The 26942-nt window shown below is 37.2% G+C and overlaps 1 protein-coding gene across 8 annotated transcripts; it reads left to right on the top strand.

Moving 5' to 3' along the window:
• The first annotated feature begins 434 nt into the window (after window positions 1-434).
• tpm2 (tropomyosin 2 (beta)) lies at window positions 435-22856 on the top strand. Of its 8 annotated transcripts, none has more exons than XM_083568153.1 (9): window positions 435-717; window positions 3083-3208; window positions 10987-11120; window positions 11379-11496; window positions 13211-13281; window positions 15155-15230; window positions 15646-15708; window positions 15786-15855; window positions 18098-18642. In XM_083568153.1, the coding sequence occupies exons 1-9, from the start codon at window positions 604-606 to the stop codon at window positions 18178-18180; spliced, it is 855 nt and encodes a 284-aa protein (XP_083424279.1). In that variant the 5' UTR covers window positions 435-603; the 3' UTR covers window positions 18181-18642. The 8 variants fall into 8 exon arrangements, with proteins under 8 accessions (XP_083424279.1, XP_083424272.1, XP_083424274.1 ...); XM_083568146.1 differs by lacking the exon at window positions 18098-18642 and adding an exon at window positions 22356-22529 and having other exon boundaries at window positions 455-717; XM_083568148.1 differs by lacking the exons at window positions 15155-15230; window positions 18098-18642 and adding exons at window positions 14535-14610; window positions 22356-22529 and having other exon boundaries at window positions 455-717.
• The last annotated feature ends 4086 nt before the right edge of the window (window positions 22857-26942 follow it).

Genomic DNA, 26942 nt, shown 5'->3' with positions numbered 1-26942 from the left:
TTACCAAAAAAAGAAATAGAGACGCAGGAGAATAGCTGGTAGCTTGTTTTTTCTATTTATTCATATGATCTTGTCTGGTTGGAGTATTCTGTTATGTAGATCCTGACATGTAAAGAAAAATCCTTTATATTCTTTTTAAAAATAAAGGAAGATATTTCATGCATGTAGAAGGTCAAATGTAGGTTAATAATAATAATAATAATAATAAAGATTTACTGCCATCACAATTTCCACGTTTCTTCTCCCCTTCATGGTTTTTCCGTATGGTATTTTGTATGCTTCTGCACCACACCTCAACCCCACTTTCAGAGAGTCTCCCAAAGATGGACAAAAACACTCCGGCCAAATCCAAACACACGGTCTGACCCGCCCACGACGTCACTCCTCCACTGAGTGACTTCAGTAAGCTTTCCAAAAAAAGGGCTGCTCTCGTTTTGGACAGGATTCCTTGCCTCCCACTCTGCCCAATCCCAGTCAGCTGCAGGACCTTCACTCTCCTGGAGCCTTCAGTGCTGCTGTTCAGTTACCTCGCATCAGCCCTCTGTGTCTGCTCCCTATTCTCTTGGTCAGCGTGCAGGAGACACTGTCCCACAAGCAGCCACCATGGAGGCCATCAAGAAGAAGATGCAGATGCTCAAGTTGGACAAGGAGAATGCCATAGACCGTGCCGAGCAAGCTGAAGTGGACAAGAAAGGAGCGGAGGACAAATGCAAACTGGTATGAAGTGTTGGTGTGGACAGACAGAAAATCTTTTATCATTACTGGAAGTTTTTTAGGAATTCTATAATTGTAGTGTAAAGTATAAGTATAGTATATTTATTGTCTAAAACTGGAATTTCAATCATTATCGAATTTGGATTTCTGTCTTAGAATCTAACTGAGAAGTTCCCATTGTCTCATATTGGTGTATGTAAAAGCATCGGCCCTTTAGCTGTACATCAGCATGGCTGTAAAAGGACGTGGACGTATTAAGGCAGATCTTGTGAAAGGCAGATCTTGATGCCTTGTGAAATCCAGCTAGCATCATTGTTTTGAATTGGTTTATTCTATATTCACAAATGGTTAAAAACAATATTAGTGAATAATGCTGTGTGTGTGTGTGTGTGTGTGTGTGTGTGTGTGTGTGTGTGTGTGTGTGTGTGTGTGTGTGTGTGTATTTATTTTATTTTTATTTATTATACTCAATACCACTTATAATATCCAGACACACACACACATCCCCAGTGTGTTTAAATATATTTTAGGATGCTCAGTATGAATGAGTCACGAAATGGATGGAGTCTGACCTTTATATTCAGAGCAACTTGTGGATAAAAGGTTTGTGTGACATTTGCAAATCATTTTAGTCTACGCTTGTCTGCTCGCTCATGGTTTCTACATTTATCAGAGCCTGCTGTTTTCTCCTCCACACTTTTACAGGCCTCCATGGTTCCTGGGTAGCGAGAATGCTCGTTCTTGAATGCGGTTTGTTTTTCTTTCTTGTCTTCGCTTCACTAGGAATTTGTGTCTCGCATTTCTTTCTCCCTTGTATCAGTATGTTGGCATTTCTCGCCGTCTTCATGAATATTAAGCTCATACATGTGAATTCCTGTGTGTATTTGCTGTGGGGTTTATTTGGTTGTTAATGATTTGGGGACTGTTCATTTTTAGGAACTGGTTTCGTTCCTCTGAAAACCCCTGAGGTCCAGAGGGTTTTTCTTTTATTCTCTTTTTTCCTTTTAAGTAAGAAGAACTTTGTGGAGAACGCAGAAGCATGTACCCTTGAACAATTGCCAGCCCTTGGTGTGTGTGTGTGTGTGTGTGTGTGTGTGTGTGTGTAATACAATACAATTTTCCTAAATGATCCCCATCAAATGCCATGTACGCTCCGATTCATATAAAGCCTTCACATAATCTTGCCAGCCTTTTTTTGTTTCACTTTAAAGAAAACCTCATTCAAACCACAGTCTTAAACCAAGTGAGTGCTGATGATGACATTCATGTGTCCCTTGTCTTTCTGTTCACTTTCCTGAGCATCTTGAAATACTTTCTGCGCCTGAGGCAGCACATGAGGTCACAGGTTACTCTACCACAAGATTCTGCATCACCCTCAGCCTTATAGATGGAAGATTCCTTGACTTCGCGTGACATCCAATCGCAACGCTTTACACAACTCGAGCCTAAAGACTCGAGCCGACTGTGTCCATCATGAGCACATTGTGTTCACACCAGCAGCTCTGTCAGTCATAAGAGGCTTTTTATAGTCCTTTTATTTCTGGTTTATGGCCTATTGTGTCTCTTGTTACTGTGGGGAGAGGGACAGCTGTACCTATGTGTTTGTTTGAACAGAATACCAAGGGACTGACTTTACTGAATAAACGTAGTTCACTGGTTTTTGCTTCTTTCAAACTTAATCAGTGGCAAAAAAACCACAGGAAATCAACTTTTGCCTTCTTTGAACAGGAAGCCTACTGGTCCCTTAACACATCAAAGCCTCTGGTTTTGGTGCGTCGTGGAACGCCCAGGCTTGTGATTTCACGAGCTTAGCAGGAAACTTTAATCATGGCTGCCTGTGAACTGTGGTCTATTTTCATAACAGGTCTTGTGGTTTGCACTGCCATATACAGTAGTTCTCTAAGGACTAAAGAATACAATACACCAAATAGGTAGCTATTGCTGTGTTATGGCTGCCTGGCTACCGGATAACGTTTTATCGGAGCGTGCTGAAAGGGGAAAACGAGCCTCACCAGCTGCACTCCGAGTGAAGGCCTTCATCATGAAGGCTGTGTCTTATGTTCCCTTTATAATCCTGTCCTCATGCCATCTTCCTCCTGCCTGCCCTTCAGAATGGCACCACATTGATTTATGCCTTTTGCTTCAAATAGAATACACTGCTTTCTGTTTGCTATAGTTTAAAGTCAATAATAAATTCATGAGGTCATGTCATGCAGGAAGAGTGTGTTCAAGGATATGTAAAGTGCAGGTAGGTATACATTGTTGATCTAATTGATCCTTTTTCACTTTGTGTGTGTGTGTGTGTGTGTGTGTGTGTGTGTGTGTGTGTGTGTGTGTGTGTGTGTGTGTGTGTGTGTGTGTGAGTCAGCTGGAAGAGGAGCTGCAAGGTCTCCAGAAGAAGCTAAAGGGTGTCGAAGATGAATTGGATAAATACTCGGAGTCGCTGAAGGATGCGCAAGAGAAGCTGGAGCAGGCTGAGAAGAAAGCCACAGACGTAAGTGACCACAGACGCAGAAGTACACACTTTTGTCTTTTGTTGTAGTGTTAACATTTGTAGTGTTTTTTTTTTATTTTATACACACATATATATATTATATATATATTATATTATATATATTACACACATGAACATGTACAACACTGGATCGAAAGAACTAATCAGAAACAGTTCTGATATTTATTGAAATTTTTTTATTATTTTTCTGATCTGACATAAAAGGTTTGCAAGCCATTCCGGGGTTTGACCACTGGGTGGTGCTATTTCCTTAAAACGAATAAATTCTCATGCACAATTTAATTTCGTTTACCCAGCCCGACCGCATCCCACATCCACGCCCTCGCTATTTGGGAAGACAAAATCTGGCTTAATGCAAAGTATAAGTCAAATGAATGTTTTTAAAGAAAGTGACTATCCTGGTGAATATTTTTTTGCATCTTATGTGAGTCGAAAAATACATTTCAAACATTATTTACTCCAGAAGTCTTTCCAAGTGGAATTATAAAGTAATTCACATACTCAGCCATCGAACTACTATAATATCTGGTGTTTTTTCGGCCTCAATCGTGAGCCTGTCCGGTTCATTTGCCCTGACTCGGGATTCCTCTCTTTCACATGCTAGAAACCCCTGCCAGGAGCGACTAAGCATAGCCATGCTGTTGACAGGCACAAGAAAAAGTGCCAACCTCTCCTCCACTATCACTTACTGTAAACACTTCATAAATCCAGTCAGCACCAGTTACGCATTTCAATCTTTCAGATAGTAAAAGTGGGACTCTTTTAGACAAGCGTTACTATCTTGCATTACTTGTCACCTACATCCACCTGCAATAGTAAAAAAGTAGATTTCAGACAGACAAAACATTTTTTGGCTGATTTTAGACCATCTCGACAGTACTATCATCAGTTTCTCATGTCATCAGGGTTGCTTACAGTAACAGCTGTGATAATAATGAAGGAAAGGCAGTACTGAGTGAGCTATGTGGCCTTCGCAAACTCATATACATGTCGAGACGTGGCTTAGTATACCCAGGAGCCTTATAGGATTTTGATCAGTATGGGGTAGAACACTGTAATTAATTAATAATTTAACAAATTACAGTACATAATTAACCAAAACAGAGCAATTTATACACGATACAGTATATGTTTGTTTGTGGTTTGCGAGTAAAGCATAAGTTTTTATGTTCGCCTGCCATGCAAAACTTTATTAAACATTTATCTATCAAGATTTTTTTTTTTTTACAATATAATATTTTTACAATTTTGTTGTCATCGTAAGCTCGAACCATCTTAACTCAGGAGACCATCTGTGATCTGTATATATGTGTATATACACCTATTCTTTCTTTTTCTTGCAGCCTTACAGAAATAAATAAATTATGATTATTAATTAAAAGCCAGAAATAGATTTAATTCCTATACATTTATTTATCCCTAATGCACGAGCCACAGCAAAGGAAATACCCATACCCATCTAGGTGATGTATCATTGTATATATATATATATATATATCATTTGCCTGCTTGAATTTATTATCTCAGCTTATAATAAATTTTGACCCAATGCCACAATGTAAGCAGTGTCAATCAGCGTTCCTCCCTTTCCTGTCCATGTTTCATGATAACATCCTTTCCTTTACTCTTGGAATCCTCACAGCCTCTGCCCCTGTAGTCATATTCTGTCTGAGCAGTTTCCCACTGTTGAACTCAGCAGATGACACGTGTCACATCAATGCTTATCCAGCAATATATTTGTCACCCCCTTTTATATAACCACATCCTTTTCCACCCTTTTACAAGCTACTCACTGTACTAAGGTACTGTTGGTGATCTCATTATAAAAGCATTAGAACGGTTTCATAGTAATCTACAAGCTATATAAGGGAATATATGAATATAATTGTGACTATAAGTATATATGAATATCTCTTATTAAACGTATTAAATCTTTTTACATAATATATAAAATACATGGATGAGATTCTGATGTCTTCTTAAATCGGTTCCTTTTGCTGAATATTACTTTTAAAACATAAGCGATAATGCTAATCGAATGATTTGCATAAAGTTGAAATCTAAAAAAGACTAGGTCGTATTACCTACAAAATATATTACATGTATACAAATACAAAAATACACACTATGATAACAACTCGAAAGGCAGAGTAAAGCTCATTGTCAACTCCATGAATAATGATGAATAGAAAAGGGGAAAAAATCGAGTAGTATATGGTAAGGCAGTTTTTGATTGATAATCATGCTGAGCGTTTGCATTGTTATTATATGACCAAAGAAGGAAAAGAATGAATAGAATGCAGTCATTTGTTTATAGTGTACTGAAGTAATGCTCTCCAGTGCTTTCTCACCACTTCACCACCAGTGTGTCTTTCCAGACACCTAGAGCAAGTGTGATTCAGTTCATAGTGTTGCGTGAATCATTGTGAATTATTCTAAGTGTAGTCATCCAAATGCACAAAATGGACTAAGACGTGTCTCTTGAGACACCCACAATCTGATTATTTCCTAATGCATGTCCTACGCAACTTCATCAAGCTGTAAACAGAACATCCATCACTACTCTCTTTTTGTTTTCTCGCTTGGATTTTATTCAGTTAAATTCAGCTTTATTTGTGTAGTGCTTTGACTCCCAAACCAGCTTTACAGAGAAAAAGTTATGAGGTTGGAATATATAGTTTAGTAAGATTTGTTCCTCATAAGTTCATCCCTGGTGAGTGTGGTAGGGGAAAAACTCCCAATGATAATGATAAGTAAAGAAGAAATAAGAAGAAGAAACCAGACCCAACAGGAAGCTCATCCTCATCTGGGTGGCACCGAATGTCCATTCATTACATTTCCATTATTGTTGGTTGGAGTGATAAGATCTTAATTGCAGAACTGTTTAGTGGTCCTAAGCCATTGTAGTAGGATGGTGATATTAATTACAGTCCAAATCCATTCTCAAAGTTCTTAAATTGCTCAGTAACCTCATGGTTCTTTATGCCGTTAATGTAAAACCATCCTCACCTTTACAGAGTGGTGTCCAATTAAAGAGAACTCCATCCCGAGGTAGGGCATTGCGATGAATCAGGCAGATCTGAGGTAAAAAAAAAAAGGGAAAAGAACACTGAACACTGGTACCTCAGGAGCATGCTTTAGCATCCTTATTGTTAGATAAAAGATAAAGACACTGTGCAAAGTGATCAGAGTTTAAGTAGGATTCTGGCAAGACTAGAGAACCAGGAGGTAACACAGACATGAGGGATCTCTGGGATAAGAGATGGTTCACCACACCATCGTCAACAGACCCGAGTTATCTCTTGAAGATAGTATGAAAAAATGCAGTTTTACAGTAAAAAAAAGTCTTCTCACAGAAAACATTTCAACCAGTTTATGAGTTTCAAGTGTCTGAGTTTCTCTGTCTATCATTGCTCTGATATCAGTTCAGACTGTAACATAAATGACAGGATCGCTCATTCACAGGTACCTTGTATAGTGGATGATCTAAATCTTAATATACACATTTCAGTCAAATGTTTTGATATTTGAGAAAGAAAAACATCATTCTCAATATGGTGAAAACTCTCTGGAGACATTTATTAAGTGTCATGTCTCATGGACATTCCATTAAACGTGACTAGGAATGGTTTAAAAAGTGTGCCGTTTTAATGACTATCGAATTAAAGTTCATGATTATTGGCATTTCGTTGTGGGATAAGAAGAACTAAAGCACAATAAGGCGTGCTGTCGTAGGAAAATATCCCATGCTGGGCTGGTGTGAAGTACTGAACTTAGAGCCAAACCAGTAATAACATCATGGTAAAAAAGGTCCTTCTGCCAAATCATTACATCAGAACCAGGAATATTTTAATGAGGAGAGGAAAAAAACAATATATGGCTATAAGGATGTTTATGTAAGTAGTTTGTGGAGTTCTAGTAAATATGAAACTTAATATACTAATTATAATAAACCAAAACAAATTAGAAACGAAAGAAAGAAAAAGAAAAGCAAAAAGAAATAAATAAATAATAAATAAATAAATAAAAAATAGAGGCCGCTGTTTCCCTAATGACGTCACTACACCGATAAGAAATGGGCGGGGCCTCGGTGACGCCGCAGAGTGCGCAAGTTTTCTACAAAAGCGCTTTTCTGTTTCGGCAGTAAGCAGGTCTCTCTTCCAGAAGGAGCTGAGATCCATTCCAGAGCTCACTCATGAGAAGAAACTTTAGTCTCGCAGGTTTAGAGCTTTTAGGGTCTGGAGGTGGGTCTCACTTTCTGCGCACTCCAAGGAGTCCAGGGTAATAGTGACGCAATAAGTAAGTAAATAATAAATAAATCAATAATAAATAACCCGAGCTGCTGGTAGCTGAGTCGGACCTGAATGGTCGGAATGTCCTCCATCGAGGCTGTGAAAAGGAAAATCCAGAGTCTGCAGCAGCAGGCGGACGATGCAGAAGACCGGGCAGAAGCTCTTCAGAGAGAGGTGGACTCAGAGAGACATGCCAGGGAGAGGGTAAGACTTTAGAACCAGAGCTTGAGACAGATATGAGACATATAAGATGAAGTATATTTTTTTATCCGACGCGTTAAAACCTGCGCATTTTGTGGTTATTTTGTGTCTCCACTTGGTGATTATGTTGGTGGACGCCTGCAGAGAAGAAGGATAGAGTTACAGAGTTACTATAGAGACTCTACTTCAGGCTGCTCATGGCCTTTAGGCTGCTCATGGCCTTCAGGCAACTCGAGACTCACTGCCATTCATAAACTAAAACCAGACAATTTAATCAGGTTCAAATTTGGTATGGAAGAAGAACTTGGGCAGTAATGCATGTGTTATTATATGTTTAGTTCATGGAGGTTCTACTGACCATCTTCTGTAACTTAAAAGTGCATTTTAGCTATTAAAAGTGATTGTATTAATTTATAAATAATTCATATATATATGTTAAAGATGAATGTATTAACTTTTTTTTATACATTTTATTTCTTGGTACACTTTCAAGAATTAAAATAGGGGTGATACCCCTCATTTTTCACAAACACACAGATATATATATCCGTAAGTGCACTGCACTTTAAATGGATGTACAACCATTTGGAGTAAAGCAAATACTCCAGCCATGCATACTTAAAGGTGTATGCGTGAAGGTTCCACCCCAGTCACATGAACAGACACCTTTTTATTTCTGAGAGTATACTGTATTTAACTCGAGATTACACTTCATTACGTTTATTATACATGTCAATAAGGATCATGGTGGTTATCTGTTTCCGGCACATTCTGCTGACACAAATACATCAAAGTTCTTACTGTCCCTCTAACTGCTGTCTGGACTTTAGAGGTTTGTCCCAGCTTGAGTGTTTAACCAACCTGCTTCCACTTCCTGTGTCTCCTCCCAGTCTTCATCTCAATTGGCTTGATTCAGCCTGGCCTCGATCCCAGAGAGCACAAGGTTAATCATTTCCTGTGCTCTTTATTGCATGTGAGCCAAAAAAAAAAAAAAAAGACCTTGGGAATGTCCAAACTTCTCGTATATCAGATACATAGTGCTTGACTTTGGGATTTCGAACACACATGCGTGACCCAGAATTTTAAAAAACTGAACACTTTCTATAAAATTGTGCATTAAATATAATATTTGAAACCACTGAGAAAAAAAATAGTATAAAAGACAAACAGAGGCATAAAACTTTTTCCAGGTTACATCGTAAATTAAAAATAGTGAAATACAGGCTGTAGTGTAAATGAAAAAGAAACGAGGCATGTGGACTCTTCACCAAACAAAGCCGCTCGAACTGTGGGCCGTTAAAAGCTCTTGGGATTGTTTTTACATCGACAGAGAGAGTTGCATTGATTGCGAATGATAAATTTTAGCCATGAGTAATATTTGGGATGCCATTTGTGACATTCCACATCTGCCCTGCCGAAGCGCACTGGAATGGGTTCAGACTGGGAGGATTTGACAAAGCGGGGGTCTGATTATAGCTGTGGTCTGTTTGGGAGTGAGAGAAGAAGAACACTAGCTCTTTTGTGCTCCACTTGGCTCAGTGGGAAACGTGGAATGGTGGAATGTGAAAGCCAAAGCCTAATTATCTCAGTGTTCGGCATCTCCATCTGGACCTGCAGCTTCGTCTTTTCACACTCAGAGCAACAAGGGGGTTTACACTCGTGTACACACCTTTCTCCTAGAAGTGTATTCAGTCGTATCAACATAATGTTTGCATATGTTTTTGGATTTTGGTGTGTACACCAGTATGTGTTTTTTAATTGTAGCTTTAACTGTTTTGACTTAATTGTTAATTAATTGATTAAATACAGAAATAAAGGTTATGAATAATCGAAAAGGCTACACAATTAAAAACGCAAAAACGAAATGATGTAACATTCCAGCTAGTGTTTTGTATTTGTAGGCTAAAATTAGACATTAATGTAGCAGGTGAATGGTGGAACAATCAGGGCTGGGACATACAGAAGACCTTCCTTTTGAAGAACCTACAATACTTTTCTCTTTACAGTCATGGGAGAAGGTAGAATTTCTTTTTTCATGTTGGATGCACCGCACGAGATTTACATTACGTGGTTTCTATGCAATAGAAACACAAACCTTAACTCAAGCAATACAGACTTTTACGAGCTGGCTGCAGATTTCTGATGACACATCGAATTTTCAGTATTAGTTAAGATTATTGAACAAATATTCGCGTGAAGTAATTAACTGCATTTAAGCTGATCGATTTATTATAGCTATTTATTATAGGTCAATTTTATCCAGTTATCAGTAGTTTGCCGGGAAAAAATTATACATATATGTAGATTTATTAAATTATTAAATGTGCAACAAAAGCTTTATTGAATATCTGTCATTTATTTTATTAACGCTGAAAATGGTGAGGCTTTTTTTTATGGTTTGCAAGTACTTTAAGTAACCTATTAAACACATCGGGTGTGCTGGTTTGGGGAATTATTTAACGATGAGATCGTTTAATGGTCCCAACACAAAAGGGCAGTTACTGTTGCCAACCCCAAAAGTTAAATAATTCTTGCGAAAGCGAACAATAATTTTTTTATTTTGTTAAGAATTTCTTCTGAATGATGTCATTTTATAATTGTATACGTTATTTTAAGGATCCTCCACTCAAACCTGTGTGGTGAAGTGTTTTAAGATATCGAATTTTTGCGTTAGTGAGCATAAAGTTTCGTTTTGGACGCATTGTATTGCAACAAAATAAATACCCGGATCATGACGTTGGTATTTGAATTCTTGCACTGGAAACATTTATTAATTCATTTGAAAACCTATAGACTCAGGTCTGACAAAGAAAAGAAAAGCCACTCCTTGAGTTTATAGTTTTTCCAGTCACTGTCATGTAGCATGTCTTTCCTTTATTTTCCACCTAAACCGAGTTAGCAGGGTGATAAATAGCTTAGCTGCTTTCCGAGGGCTAAACGAACTTTACACTGTGATTTTTATCTGAAAAGCATCCAGAAGAAACTCAGACTGAATGTCCCATGAGAGGAAGTCTGCACATATATAACCCTAGAACCGCTGGTTCCCAGGATATATGTCTCAGCAATGATATATTGATTGCTGTAATAATATCCCAAGGGCTAATGTGTTCATGGTGTAGAAGATTTAAGAAAACACAGATATGTGTTTTAAGAGTCACAGGACAAATACACTTCGTACTACAGCACTGTACTTTTCTATATATTACATAAGAATAGTTTGTGTTCTGTTAAGTGTATTTGATCATGTTTATGTTGTCCTCGTAGGCAGAGGCTGAGGTGGCCTCCCTGAACAGACGTATCCAGCTGGTTGAGGAAGAGTTGGACAGGGCCCAGGAGAGACTGGCCACCGCACTGCAGAAACTTGAGGAGGCAGAAAAAGCTGCAGATGAGAGCGAGAGGTGATTTATGATGAACATCGTAGAGAATGCGCTTTTTTTTTAAGTAGGACAAGTCTCTGAGTGTCTGGTCAGTTTACCTAGACGTTCCACATATGGTCTTCTATAATGTAAATCAAAGGTTTCCAACCCTAGTATGTGGTAATTATAAGGTAATGGGAGGCAGAACAATTAAATCGAGTCATTGAGGTTACTTGGGTTTGAAAGTGGTGAATTGAAACATTGAAGCACTAAAACGTTTTTTGGTTCTTCGCCCCACAGAGGAATGAAGGTCATTGAGAACAGAGCAACGAAAGATGAGGAAAAGATGGAGCTTCAGGAGATGCAGCTGAAGGAGGCCAAACACATCGCTGAGGAGGCTGATCGCAAATATGAAGAGGTTTGTAACTCGGGATGTTTAAAATCCCATTGCTGAGAGATCATTTTGTATCTGAGACCAGATTTCGGGTTTGCCTGCCAAAAAATATTACCTAAGGTTTTCTGAAATCCATGAGGTCTTGTATAGATTTCTTTTTTTTTATATTTAATTTCCTTCTTTTCTCAATTTCTTTCTTGCCGTTATGAAACCTGTGCATGTTTTACATGTTGCTGATCTAATGGCCTTTTTCCAAGACACTACTCAATCTTTTGGCATTAGGAATCTGGATCAGTGCTGTTTTCTATTAATCAGTCCAATGCAAATGATTGCACAATTTTGGTACCAACGAGAATCAATTGGACTTGGAAGTGTTGTTAAATGGATATCCACACATGAGCACAGATAAAAAAATGTAATAAAAAAAAGAACAAACAAAAGAAAGAAATCTTTACTGTCTCACAGCAGGTTTTTTTTGTTGAATTTAATCATTCTGGGGAAAAAATTTTTTTAGGGTAATTTTGTTTGGCTGATTAATAAATAATCATCACCATTATTGTAATATCGATGAAGTTGCTGTAACTCTCATATCTTTGACTGTATCAGTCATCTCTCCAGCCTTCTCTAAGTTTCCTCCTGCTGTTGTTTTGGCTAAACCTTTAGGCCAAAACGTTTTAGGCTAAAGCTTTTTTAGATATACTGTGAAAACACGCTTTAACAGTTTGAAATACTTATGTATAGTGATCCTACATTTTCATTTTGCCTTGTCTAGTAATTTACCTGTTCGCTTTTTCGCCTCATTGTGGAACTGACTGACTGTCTCCTCAGGGGTTCCTTTCACATACATTCCCAGTGTGATCAGTTCATCCGGTTAACACAAGTGGAACTGTTTTTGGGTCTTCTTTACTTTGAAAAAAACGCTTATGTGAGACAAGCATTTAAGGGTATCTTAAACACTTCCAGTATTCAGCTCAAAATTCAACCTCCTGTGAAGTCGTCATCCTGTGTAGAACCAGAAGATTCAGTTTCTACAACACAGATCAATGAATTGACGCTTGAAGACCATCATTGTTGCATTTAATGCATGTACCAGCAGAATTTAGTATTTCGACATGCCCCAGCCTCAGTGTCCAACCTCTTGTTAACAAGAGCCGATTCGCACGTGACTTGACTCCTGATCTTTTTTGGCCCGCTGAGTCAACACTGCATTAACTTTGGAATGCAAACCTTTAGACTTACTGCTTCTAGGGCAATAATACAGTATATACCTGCTGCTTGAGTGCTAGAATCCTGTGCACTGCCATGTCATGTATGTTCACATGGGGGCAGAGAGAAGTGCAGATAATCCTTTTAATTTAAAGTAAACATTTTTTTTATATAAACTATATATAAACGTGCGCATGAACTAAACCAACGTCCGTGAAAGACAAACGAGAGACAAAGCGTTTTGTCAAAGTTGAGACTATATAAAAATGCTAATCAAGGTGCCAAGGAACAAGTGTGAGGGTCACGTGACCAAGCCATCTGAGAGTAGAGTGGCAGCAAGGAAATGTAGTCTCTGTGTTTAATCATTTACATTTACAGCATTTGGCAGACGCTCTCATCCAGAGCGACTTACGTTTATCTCATTTATAAAACTGAGCATCTGTGGGGTTAAGTGTTTTACTCAGGGGACCAGAGGTTGTGCTTTAAGTTGTGCTTTTCTCTACATCACTGTTTGTTTGTTGTTGATTTGTAGGTGGCCCGGAAGCTGGTCATCCTTGAGGGTGATCTTGAGCGTTCTGAGGAGCGTGCTGAGGTGGCTGAGGCGTGAGTATTATTTACAATCAATAGAGAAAATGTGAAAGTATGAAGTTCAGCTATTACATAAAAAAATTGACAAATTTCCATTCTTGCTTTGTTGTTTTAAAATATGCTATTAATATGCATTCTGTATTGACATTTTTATAACGTGTTTGAATGTTCGTTTATACCAAGTGTGTATCGTAGACTAGAGCTGTGTTTGTAGTAAATTCACTAATTTGGTTCGATTTTGCATGAACAGTGATGCAACATGCTGCATGTTTGTGGTGTCTGAAAGACTTTCCAAAGCAACAGGCAGAAAAAAAATACCACATTTAATTGTATTTTCACAGAATTTGCAACCAAGGTACAGTTGTCTGATCTCAGGCCACGCCCACATAGTATGTTAAGTCAATGTAGGTCAAGATGGAAAATGGGGAGTCATTTGGTTAAGCCCACTACCAGAGGACATACGCGTTTGAGTATAAAATGGATTACGCCCAAGCAGAATAGCGATATTCTTACATTATGATTGTATTTCATTTCAGAAGTTTGGGCTTTCTGAATGAAATCTTTAGAGATGATTTTCTCAATTTTCACAGGATAGAACTTTCCTTGTGATTGAAATACATGCAAAGTAATCCATATTACTCAGTCAGACTTTCTCTTATTCCACCACTCAAACCAGTGCTGGTGTGCTTAAGGCAGGTCTGAGAGCTTGATTGAGGTAATGGCAGATTCATGATAGCATTAAACAGTGTTTTTTGCTCTGTAGAAATTGAAGTCGAGTCAAGTCAAAGTGAACTTTATTGTCATTCAGCCAGTCAGTGATGTAAGGCTCCCATTTGCAGATGTAATATACAACAGACAGCAGCCAGGACAGGCAACAAAAAGATAGCAAGATAGACAGTAGACTAGACAATATTGGAACGCACTACACATGGATTACACAATAGACACACAAAAACACATTTCATGGTGTGAATAATGATCTTTATATGTTGCTTGTCTAAGGGAAAGAAAGGCATGGCTTGGGGTCAGTTGTATCAGATTAGTCTCACTGTCTATTTGTTTACCAGCTGCCTGTGGTACCTTTCAGGAACCCCACTCTGTATACAGAAAAACATGAGTGAGAAAGTTCTCTAACCACAGTGAGGATTTTTTCATCCTCTCTATCCCTTTGTTTTCTCAATGATCCAATGAACCCCACCCTGGAACACACCATTTATGTGGCTCCCCTCTTCTTACACCCATTCTCTGCTCATCTTGGACTAACCCAGTCGAGCCAGACAGCTGGAGGAGGAGCTTAGACTCATGGATCAGAATTTGAAATCCATGATGTGCGGAGAGGAAGAGGTACAGCAGTGACTGTTGCTCAAGCACCTTGTTATTCATGCTGGCTTTTTCCTCTCCTCCATTCTTGCTGGAACTTGCTAACTTTTCTTTGTGCTTTGCGTAACTCCAACTCCGCTTCGAATGGCTTCTGTTTCTCAGCTTGTAGGTGAACTTTCTGCCTGGCAAAGGGGACCCTACTAAAGCCTTAGGAAAGAGACTTCTTCTGACTAGCAATGTTGCAAAATTGCAAGATGGTTTTTAATTATCTTTATTCTGATTATAAGCCAGTTATATATATTATAGATATATTACTTTATACTCTATGTAAAAAACTCTTTTAACAAAAAGTCTTTTTCCTAATGCATTTAATCTAAGAATTTATGTCATGCAGGTAAGTTTTAATTCCCGGTAATATCCACAGTATCTGGTATTAGGAGAATCATCTTCATCTTCAGTTCGGGGTCTCCTTAGGCTAGACTTATGCTTTTTCTATCTTCTGAAAATGCTTCCTTTTTCTCTCTTTTTCTTCCTCTACTTTTTCTCAACCTTTCCTGCTACGGCACAGCAAATCTGGTGATCTTGAGGAAGAGTTGAAAAATGTCACCAACAACTTGAAGTCTTTGGAGGCCCAGGCAGAGAAGGTAGGCGAAGCAGCAACAGCTGGTGGCTGTTTTACTGTAAAAAAGCCAAAAGAGCCTCACAATTACATCACTGAGCCCAAGCTCACAGGTGTTTGGGTTTAGAGACTGTTACTGAAGCACTAAGTGGGACAATATGAAACCAAAAGACTTGTTTACAGCACAAAGTGATTTCTTATTTATTTATTTTAGTAGGAGACTGGTTAACGTCTCTGCTCAAGGTATTGATAGCTAATAAAGTGTAAGACGATCTTTATTTTTTAGAATTCTTTCTAGATTGTGCCGCACTACTGTATTAGTCTTTAAAACATCTCGGCTGTCAAACTGCTTTGCATTTTCTCTTTTCTCATTTTCATTTCTTTTCATATTCGGTTTTCATTATTACTTATTAATGCTTCCACAATTCCTTACTATGTAGTACTCAACAAAAGAAGACAAATATGAAGAGGAAATCAAAGTGCTCACTGAAAAGCTGAAAGAGGTGAGTAGTATGTTAAAGGTTTTTATTTCCTGAAAGTTGTTTTTACTTGTTGGTTGAGTTGGAGTTTCTGTTCCTAGGCTGAGACTCGTGCTGAGTTTGCCGAGAGGTCTGTGGCTAAGCTTGAGAAGACCATTGATGATTTGGAAGGTATGTTAGCAAGCTATCAACAGTCAGAATTGCCTATAATTAATCGACCCCCCGTCATTAAGTGCATCTGTGTTGCGAATGAGACGATCTAACGTGTTGTGTTTTTAACTGAATGCCTGAGTTCACTTACAAGTGTTAAACTTGTTAAAGTACCAAAACCTGCCCTGACAAACCCATGGCTGAGTCAAAGAGAGCACTAAAATTCTCTTTCTCCACTCACTCAGAGAAATATTAGCCAATCAAGTTGATCTGTAAGCTCTTGTATGTGAAGAAGGGGAAAAAGCACTATGATCAGCTGCCCTCTGCTGCGGCATGAGCAGTATTTCAGAAAGTTTTGGTGGCTAGTAATAAACGTTTCAAAGAAAGAAAATGTTGGCCTTCACCCTTCCCAGTTGTTAGCCGTCATGTAAAAGATAAAAAGGTGCTTTATACTTTCTACATGTACGTTACAGCAAAGTGAAATTCTTTCTTTGCATATCCCAGCAATGTTGAGAAGCTGGGGTCAACCATGATACAGTGCCCCTGGAGCACAGATGGTTAAGGGCCTTTCTCAAAGGCCCAAGAGTGGCAGCTTGGCGATACAGGGGCTTGAACCCCCAACCTTCCAATCAGAAACCCAGAGCTTTAATCACTGAGCTACCACTTCATTGGAGAGCGCTTGCTAGTTGAGTAGGAGTTGATGAAATAGAAGAAAATGAGGTTGTAAAAAAAGCCTGCAACTTGTACATTGGGCTGTTTTAACCCTTACTGGGTTACAGCCTGTGTCGCCAGGAGACAGACTCATTATAGAACTAATCAGACAGACAGAAAGGACTTTATGAGAACCAACAAAGTATCTTAAGGGTCTTAGGCTTCCGAATAAGACAGTACAGTTTGGTGCAGTGTGACCTATGAAAACCAAAGTCCTTCTTAAAAGTTTTTGGATGAAAAACTAATCCTGATAGTGACACACCCACAATTAACTGAGCTTGAGACGAGCCATCAGCAAGCATCATTATTTTTTTCCCTCTCTATGATTTGCCTGCTGTGTCTGTTTTCATAGAAAAATGTAATTTCATTCTCAATGAGCAAGAACTTGACAAATGGCAAGTTGTGGTTAAGAACTAGCTAGTCTGATGGGATGTGAAGTATTGTATACTGTTTTTGCACAAACATGAACATGAACAAAATCCTGATTGTGTTCTTGCTAATATAATTAGTTGGCACGTCAAGAGAACTATTTGTTTAAACTAATTGTGCTTGCCTTGAATTTAATCAATTTGTTTGCAGTCTTTATTGCATGTTGGTTAGAAGGATATTTTAACACAATTAGAGCTCTACATAATCATGGTTTCATCTTTTGGAATGTTTGATCATGGAGACAAGACACTTCTCAGCTTGGATTTGATGTGGAGTATGTGTGAGTGAGTTGAATGATTAGACTATTAGACAAATGTCTGGTTAGTCTGGTTAGTAGAGGTCAACCGATTCATCGGTTTTGCTGATTAATCGGCACAGATAGCTGATTGCTGGAACTATCGGTATCGGCAAAGATCCATACCGACAGTTTTTCCGGGTTGCGTTATACAGTATGAGAGCGGGCTCTAGAGGCCAGTCACTGATGCCACATGCTTAGTTTCAGTTTGAATGTATGTCTTTTATTTTTGTTTGTTTTTTATGCAGTGTTCCTTTGAAAAGCACTCGGATGATTATTCAGTTATCGTCACGTATCGGTATCAGTAAAGTCCTCTATCGGTCGACCTCTACTGATTAGTGTATTAGAGTGCATGACTGCGCTGGCATTTAAGTGCAAAGTGGAATTTTATCCTGCACGTATTCTGCCCAATGATAGCCACCATGATTTTATATGATTTAAAGCCAATTTTGAGATCTTCAATCTTTCCAATGTGGCAATCAGATTTTATTCTAGCTAAATAGGAGACAAGCCTAATAGCTAATGTAAGACTGAGATCAGCAAACTAAAAAGGTGCAATCAGATATGCTCCTGCTCAAATATAACCCTGCAGCCACTTCAGCAGATAAGATTGATGACTTTTGATTGAAGACAGCCTTTTATATTAGGTTTATTCTAATAGCCAGTTATAGATTTGCATTAAAATGCTAAAAGAACTGTTTCCTCTTTTCTTACCATCTCTCCTTTTTTTTCCTCCACTCTTTGTTTCTCTTTTTTTCTCTCTTTCCCTGTGTCTGGTCTTTTACTGTTCCCCTGCCATGTGTGTGTGTGTGTGTGGATGAAATGCAGACGAAGTATACGCTCAGAAACTGAAGGGCAAAGCCCTAAGTGAGGAGCTGGATCTGGCTCTGAACGACATGACAACCCTTTAAAAGCACTGTCTCAACCTTTCTTCACTTGTGCCTTCATCATCCCTCAGTTCCCCCTTGGCGCTTCCTAAATCTGGTTCATCTGGGGTTCACTTTTTTTTGTCATCCCCACTTGTTTTTATTTCTCTCCATTCCATTATTTAAATCAGATCCTTTTTTAAATCATAAAATCAGTTTTCAGGAAAAAGAAATGCGCTAAGTTTCTTTATAATTAGGTTTGATACTGCGTACCCCAGAGAACCAGTCTGGGCCCTTCCTGTTTTTTTCTTTGCAGATTTTCTATGTAGCAAACTGTGTTCAGTTTCATTACCTTTCTGTTTGAAAGATATTTCTCTTCTTGAGCTTTGCCAGTTTGTCAGTGTTTAAACATCTGCTTCATTGTTCTTCTGGAACTTGTTCAGTATTTGTTCTCAATGTTTATGTACCACACTGTGTTCTCCCTCTGTAATAAAATGCAAAAAACCCTGCTTTTCTCTTTTTTCCCCTCTTTATTTTTCCACTCAAACACAATTATTACTATCTTGCTTGTTCATTGCCAGTTCATTTACAGCTTTGGATGGGATTTACAGTTTGATTGCCAAGAACACTGTGATTTATAACTTTCTTAACTAAGAGTATTTGTTTTATTTGTTAAGTTCAACAAGGCCAAATGTCGTAGTAATTTTAAGATGCACTTAGTCCCTAGTTTGGAAAAGAAAAAGGACAATGATACAAAGACAATTATGACTTTTTATAGGGCAGATATTTTCCTTATGCAGTACTGTACATATAATACAACCCTGATTTATATTAAAGATTCGACATAGCAACAACCCTTTTGAATTTCGAATGTTCAGAAAAGGAGGAACATTTCATAATTTATAATCTTTGTGTCTGTGTTATGACAAAGTAGGAAAGTGATATAAACAGTTATAACAGTAATAAAAAAAGACACAAGAAATGTGTTGATATTCATGATGTCTTTACCAATCCATTTGCATATACTTGTATACAGAATTTCCTTTTTGTATATATTAAAATTGCCTTTTTTCTTCTCCAAATTCAATCTCCAGTAGTGCTGGTACCCCGTGCTTTCTGACTGCACTAACCCTTTTTTTAATCTCTTTCTTTCCTTGTTTACGTTTCTGTCTTTTTTTTTTTCTTCTTTGTCCTGCCACCTATATGTCTGTTTGTCTATCTGGCTCTTTTTGATGCTGTGAAAACAGACTACTTACATGAGATGGTGGAGAAAAAAGCACACTAATGGGCCGAGAGTAGATCCTAATGAGCTCAGCAGCTGAGCCTCTCCAGATGAAATTCTCTTCATGTTCAGTGTTGTTCACCGTCTCATTCGGAAACTGAAAGATTTTAGAGGTACAAGTTACTTAAATGATCTTCCACAGTTCTGAGCATGTAAATGAGCGTGAGCTGGCCATTAAATTAAAAAAAATTAAACCCAACAGTATGAACAAATCCAGAAAATCCAGAACAATTAAACACATATAAGCTCATTTGTTACCTGCACCCTGCACCTTCCATGGAACTGCACTTTGATGCCATTTACAGTGTGTCAGACTCATTTCAGTCCATACAGAGTACTATACATTATATACAGTCAAATCTGCTACAGATGCAAGATAAGAGTGCAGTTGAAAGAGGTGCGGAACGTGTAAAATAACAGGGTGGTGCCATGACCCGAAATGTTCCATCTTATAAAACAGTAATTTGCCAAAAATTCCTTTAAAAAAAAAAAAATATATATATATACATATATATTAATTTTATATGATACATTATATTGCCAAAACTTTGTGGACACCTTATCACAAGTATATGGCATTTGATTTTTGAAGGTTTGCCCTCATTCATCCACAAGGGTTTTAGCAATGTCAGGTACTGATGTAGGTGAGGTGAGGAGACCTGGGGTGTGATCAGCGTTCACATTCATCCCAAAGGTGTTTAATTCGATTGAGGTCTGAGATCTATAGCAAGAGATCTTCCACTCCAAACCATGAAATCATGAAGTTTGCTTTGTGCACAGGGGTATTGTCATGCTGGAACAGGTTTGGGTCTCCCAGTTCAAGTGAAGTCGATATTTAATGCTACTGCATCTGTAATGTACAATTGTGTGCCTTCAGTTGTGCGATAGCAGTTTGGGAAAGAACCACATATGGCTGAAAAAGTCAGGTGTCCCAATACTTTTGTCTATATAGTATATTAAAATTATACCAAAGTAGAATTGTTCCCTTCATATCGTCTTTCTTGGAGGTTAAAAACAGTTAAAGCAGATAATCATGTTGAGAAATTGATCATGTGAATCCAGAATGCAAAAAGTCCTGAAAACTGTAAAATGTTACAATACTGACACTGGAGACTCCTTTTATAAATGTTAAGCTCCATAAGGACAAATTTGACAATTTTCTTTTCATTTTTACAACAACACAATAATAATATGTTTATTATAATATTAGATATTATATTATACGCAGTGTCCAACACACACCTGTCACTTGAGCTCAGAATCATACAATACGATTCTCCATGATAGAAAATTCATGGGTTTATTATTTTATTGTAATTAAATATTTTTTCTTTGTTTTACTGTGACATTGAGCTCTAGTTTGCTGTTTATTAGTGTTAAGAACTGAAGCATGGGAATTTGGTTTATATGCTTCCATCTGCCCCTTTATGGGATGACTAGTGCTTATGTGAACTGGACATATGTTTATATACAAAGCCGTGTTTTGATTTTTAGGCTGTGAAACTTTATACCCTGTAAACATGCTTTTCTAGGTTTCCGAATATTTTCTAATATTGTGTATTGCTGATAAACCTAATTTCCACTGTGAGCACGAGTTTTATCTTCATATACATTTGTTATACTGATTAAAGCCAGACTTGGTTAGCATCATATCTCTGTTTACTATGGCATATACACTATATTAACAAAAGTATTGAGACACCTGACATTTCCACTAAAATGTGCTTCTTCCCCAAATTGTTACCTCACAATTATGTATGATGTCTTTGGATGCACTGGCATTACATTTTCCTTTTCTCTTGAACTTGGCAGCGGAAATTGAACACAAACCTGCTCTAGCATGATAATGTGTTTGTACACACAACCAGCTCCAAGAAAATATAATTTACATGGGTTGGAGTGGAAGATCTCCTGCTGTAGATCTTTGAACTCGACCCTATTGAACACCTTTGTATTTCATTGGAATGCTGATTGCACTCCAGGCCTTCTCACCTCACTTACATCAGTACCTGACTTTATGGTGGAATGAGCAGAAAACTCTGGATTGATACCAATATATACCAATATTATTTACATTTATGGCATTGGTCAGACGCCCCCGTATTCAGAGCGACTTACATTTATCGCATTCAAACAGCTGAGCAGTTAGAGGGTTAAGGGCCTTGCTCAGGGGCCCAGGAGTGGCACTCTGTTGTGGCTTGGATTTGGATTAATGAAGTTCAGATCGGAAATCCAATGCCTTAACCACTGATCTACCACCTCCCACAATTTTATCTTATGGGTAGGAGTCCAGAAACGTTTGTCCATATAGTTAAGCTGAAATTCTGCGAAAGTCAAATTTAGCTAAGAAGGATTTAGACAACTTTACACAAACAACCTGTGTTTGTTAAGCTGGATTGTTATCTGTGCAGGAAGAAAGTAACGGGAAAAGAATTAAAAGTGGACAAAAAATCTGTTTTTGGCATTATTGAATGTTCATTGAACTTTTCCTCTGCATTATCTGACAGCTTTTTCTGGGCTGTCACACATATGTGATTAGATAAAGCATTATTAGGACATTTTCATTTTGTCCCATTAATTAAACGGGTGTGGTGGAGGTGCTGATGGAGGTGCTGAGCTGAAACAGCCGCTGTCCTCTGTGAGTGTTCTTTTGTGCGGAATGAAACCGAAACCGCACCTGACATTTTACTTATACAACACACACTAACAGACTCCGTGCCAAGCGAGGCCTCAGTCTTACCTCATTGAGAGACTTTCCCGAGAGTCATAAATCTGCTTCCTGCTCACGATTGTGTATGCGCACACATCAAACACACACACTTGTACCGTGTACTCCGTAAAAGACGGTTCCAGTGTAAATGTTGTAAGTAAAAACCGAAATTTTAGCTTGAGTCTTGCTTTCTCACTTTGTCCTTTTTTTGTTTCTTTCTGCCACCAGAAAAACTAGCTCAGGCTAAAGAGGAGAACCTAGGCATGCAACAAGTGCTGGACCAGACTCTAATGGAGCTGAACAATTTATAAAGTGCAAAATCTGCGCTACAAAAAAAACAAACAAACAAGAGTCTTACATGGCATAGAGCTTTCCAGTGGAGCCCCATGCCGCAAACCTGTGCACACACATCCCTTAGAGGGGTAAGGTTTTAGTAGCTTTAGTCTGATAGCCTCAGATTCCCTCTGCCACTTTATATGTCTAGATACACTTTCTGCAGTATATCTCCTTAAGACACAGACCCATTTTATTAAGCTTTATTAGCAGTTATAGAATCAGTGGTGCATCTATCAGTACATGGGAAGTGACATCATTTAGCTTTGGAGTAGTTCTGACACAAGACCAAAGTTACTGAACTGTCTAATTACTATGTCGTCTATTAACAACAGTTTACCCACTCTTTTTCCATATCCCCTCTGCTTTAATCATTCCAGTGTTTTACTTGACCAAAATCAACAAATTGACTAAGTGCTTTTTTTTTTTATTTTATTTTTTTTATGGAGCTTCCACTGATTTCCTAGCGATTTATGTTACATTAATACGGACTGATTTCATGCATGTGAACAAAGCATAGAATTATGAGTAATATTGACTGAATTTACGTCATCGCCATGGAAATGACCACCTGCTTAGTTTAATTAGTGCTTCTATTCATGAATAATTCACCTGTAGGCAATTTTGACAGCTCATGAATCCATGTGCAGTTTAAACTTCCTTTTTTTTAGAATTTGCTAGAGAACTGGATTTGGCCACGTTTGTTCATTTGATAATTCTAGTTTATTACAGAACCAGAAATTCCTCTGAGAGTAGGTGCATGTTTACAGATGTGAAATCAGTCTACTCAGATCCACCAAAAATGATCGTCACAACCCAAGTATAGATGCCGATTGAAATCACAAAGGACTTTACCATATTTTTTTTCTCTGAATTTGAATAAGTTCATAGAGTTTGTAATGTAAAGAGTGTTTCCTGTTTCATTGGGATTCCCCTTCAAATTCTTACCATGACATGTATAAACTGGTGCACGTGCCACTGTGGTGCACCTTTTTCTTTCTTTTTTTAAGTTTTAGATTAAATGGCAGAAATGTGATTCATGTCTGGATCAGTTATAGCCCATTTTTAAAGCATCACTTAACTATGCAATCATGTAAGCTCTTTGTTAAAGACTATTAAAATGTTGAATACAAATTCTGCATCTGTGCCTTTATTTTTAAGTTTTTTCCTGCTGTCTTCATAAAAATGGTTTCAGAAGATTATCTAGACTACAGTAAGTACCTTATATAGTAATAATAACATTATACCTTTGTTCCTTTGCGAAGTCTCACATTTTTATTATGAACAGCAAATGATGAGGCTGGCACACAAAATTATCGGTGACTGTACACACACTTTGAATGACTATTTTGAGTGAATGCCCCTTGGTCGACGTTTAAGATCAATTAGATGTTCCACAAAACGGTACAAATTTACTTTTGTGCCCGAAGCAATACGGCTATGTAACAACTCCAGTTGAATTAGATGAATTATTTTTATGGATTTTAATTAAAAAAAATGTTTCCTTCTTTTTTAAGGTATTAACAGTGGTATGTGTGTGTTCTGATTGTGTGAGCACCACGATAGCTTAAATTAATTGCCCCAAGGGGATAAATAAAGCTCTAAACTAAAACTACATGGGAGAAACACTGTGCTGGAAACTGAAGGTAGTTTTAGTGCTTCAAAATTTCTTAATTCTTTTCTGTAATGATCAGTAGAATGTTTGCATTTTTTTTAAGAATGCAAGTTTATTTTGGCATACTCATTTTTCAAGTATGCATACTTATTTTTTAAGTGTGCATACTTATTGTGCATACTAAGATATTAAGTTTGCATACTTGTTTTAATTCAATTCAGTGCTATTTGTATAGTGCTTTTGACAATGAGCGTTACAATGTTATAAATAATACAAATATACATTCTAGCATCATAAATTAGTCCCTGTAAGTTTATTCCTAATGAGTGAGCCTGAAGGGACAGTGTTATGGGGGAAAAAACGGTATGGATACCGTAAATGATATCAGGAAGAAATCTTGAGAGAAACCAAGCCACTGATCAGTTTATATTGGTTTTTATATATTAATTACAGTCCAGATCCATCATCATTGTTTAACCTTCGACTGTAACCTCATGGATCTTTAGGTTGTTTGTGTGGAACCATTCCCAGCTGCACTGCCTGGTAACAACCCCATCCAGAGGTAAGGCATCAGGGATAAATCAGGCAGACCCAGAAAGAAAAAAGGATTTTTATAAAACTTTTTAAACATTGTCTTTAACTCTAAATAGTCACAAGAGCACAATACATTGTTGTAAGATAATTTTTTTGAGTTCCCAGAATACTTTGAGAGCAGCGCTGTTTTATTTTCCAGAACATTATAAATACGGTTACCAAAATAAACACTACAAACAAATGCTAATGTTAGAATAACTGTTTGTGTTTGTTACTTAAAGAGTTCCAAATATGAACCATACATGAAAAATAATTATGCATAGTATATTATGCAACAGATTGGATAGCAAAGTGGCCAATAACAGGAGATGTACCTTTCCTGTGTTTGGACCATCAAAATTAATCCTCTAACATATGAAATATAAGCAGTGATATACTGTAGCAGAGAGATATCTGTAGTTTGCATACTCAATAATCCAATGCTATCAAGTTACCATTTAATGAAAGAGAAAAGGACTCCTGAATGAGGATGATGCTAACAGGTTTACAGACTTGTAACGTCTGAATGCTTTAAGTTTCATGGTGTTTTCGATATAACATTTTTTGTCTTTAATATTTGGTCTAGTAAAGCTGATGAAATATAAGGAGAAAAAATATCATAAAGTTAAAAAAAATCTGTGTTTGTTGGGTCCCTACTTACAGGGTTATATATGGTTTTACAAGCACGCCTATTCAAATATTTATTTATAATTCCATATTTAGACTTACTGAGGGTCCTTAGAGAAATCAAACTGTGCTGTGGTCTGCTCACATAAATACACTGCTAATCCAATTCAGGGCCACAGAGATTCAGATCCCAAAAACATTCATTGCAATGGACAATGGACATGTCTCTTTACAGAGAGAGTAGTTTATATATAAGAACATTTGTACGTTTACTGCCTATAAGTTTATTTCTTAAAATGGAAGTTTATCCACTCCCTCCACACTCCAAACTCCCTGTGATGGCATGAGGAAAAAAACATTGAAAGGAACCAGACTCAAAAGGGAAACCCATCCTCCTCTGGGTGGCACCAAATGTCCATTCATTACAGTTACATCATGTAGTGTTTCGGTGATAGACACTCCAATGCAGAACTGTTCATGTAAACTGTTATCCTGAGCCATTATAGTAGACTGTTGATATTAATTACAGTCCAAATCCATCCTCAACATTTTTTGAGTCTTTGGGCCATTGATGTTCAATTGAGTGTCTCCAATTTAAAATAAATTTTTGGGAGGTAGGGCACTGGGATGAATCAGGACAGTTAGAAGAGAAGAAAGAGACAGGAACACTGGTCACTGGTACCCCAGCAGCATGTTTAACTCAACTTAACTCAATGTTTAGTTGTTTAGTTTATACATATATATAGTATAGTATAGTAAGGAAAGAATGTTGTAAATAAATTTGTGTTGCATTGAAGGTTTAAATTTAATCATTTATATTTATTTATGTATTTTTTTTTTATAAAAAATGGTCAAAACTAAATGCGCACTGCAATAATTGCGCGTTAATAAAAATAAGTGAAAAGTTAAAATTAAATTGCATTAACTTGTTATTAACTCGTTATAGCTCTAATACATATGCTAATAATACAGAATGCTAAAAAAGTATGCATATTTTGAAATCAAGATTGCAAAAAAAAAAAGTTTTATATTTTAAAAATAAGACTGCAAACATAACATGTTCTTTATTCTTTGTTTATTCTTTAAACCATGAATAAAAAACTGTCCTGTTTCTGAAAAGAACATAATATATGCATACAAAATAAGTATGCAGAGTTAAAAAACATAAATGCAAAAACATGCATACTTTAAAATCAAGAATGCAAAAAAAGTATGTACATTTTAAAATCAAGAATGCCAAACTAGGAATGCATACTCAAAAAACAAAAATATGTATGCATAACTTAAAACTCAAGAATGCATAAAAGTAGGAACACTAAAATCAATAACATAAAAGATTATGCACACTTCAAAATCAAGAATGCAAAACATATGTATATTTTAAAATCAAGAACACAATAAGTATATTAAAATCAAGAATGCAATAAATACATAAATAAATATATGCATACTTTAAAATCAAGTATGCTAAATAAGTATGCATACTTCAAAATAAAAAACGCAAATAGTATGCATATATTAAAATCAAGAATGCAAAATCAGTATACAGTGTTGTTTATTTAAATAAATATCATTTCCACCAATCTCTCGTCAGTGGAACCCAGAGGTCTGATTGTAAATGGAAGTGAGACAGAGTGAAGTGCACACACTCCAGATCAAGGGAGCGA

Source organism: Silurus aristotelis (assembly GCF_946808225.1).
Source record: "Silurus aristotelis genome assembly, chromosome: 18".
NCBI classification, from domain to species: Eukaryota; Metazoa; Chordata; class Actinopteri; order Siluriformes; family Siluridae; genus Silurus; species Silurus aristotelis.
The sequence above is the reverse complement of the archived record's forward strand: the minus strand, read 5'-3'. Positions and strand labels throughout refer to the sequence as shown.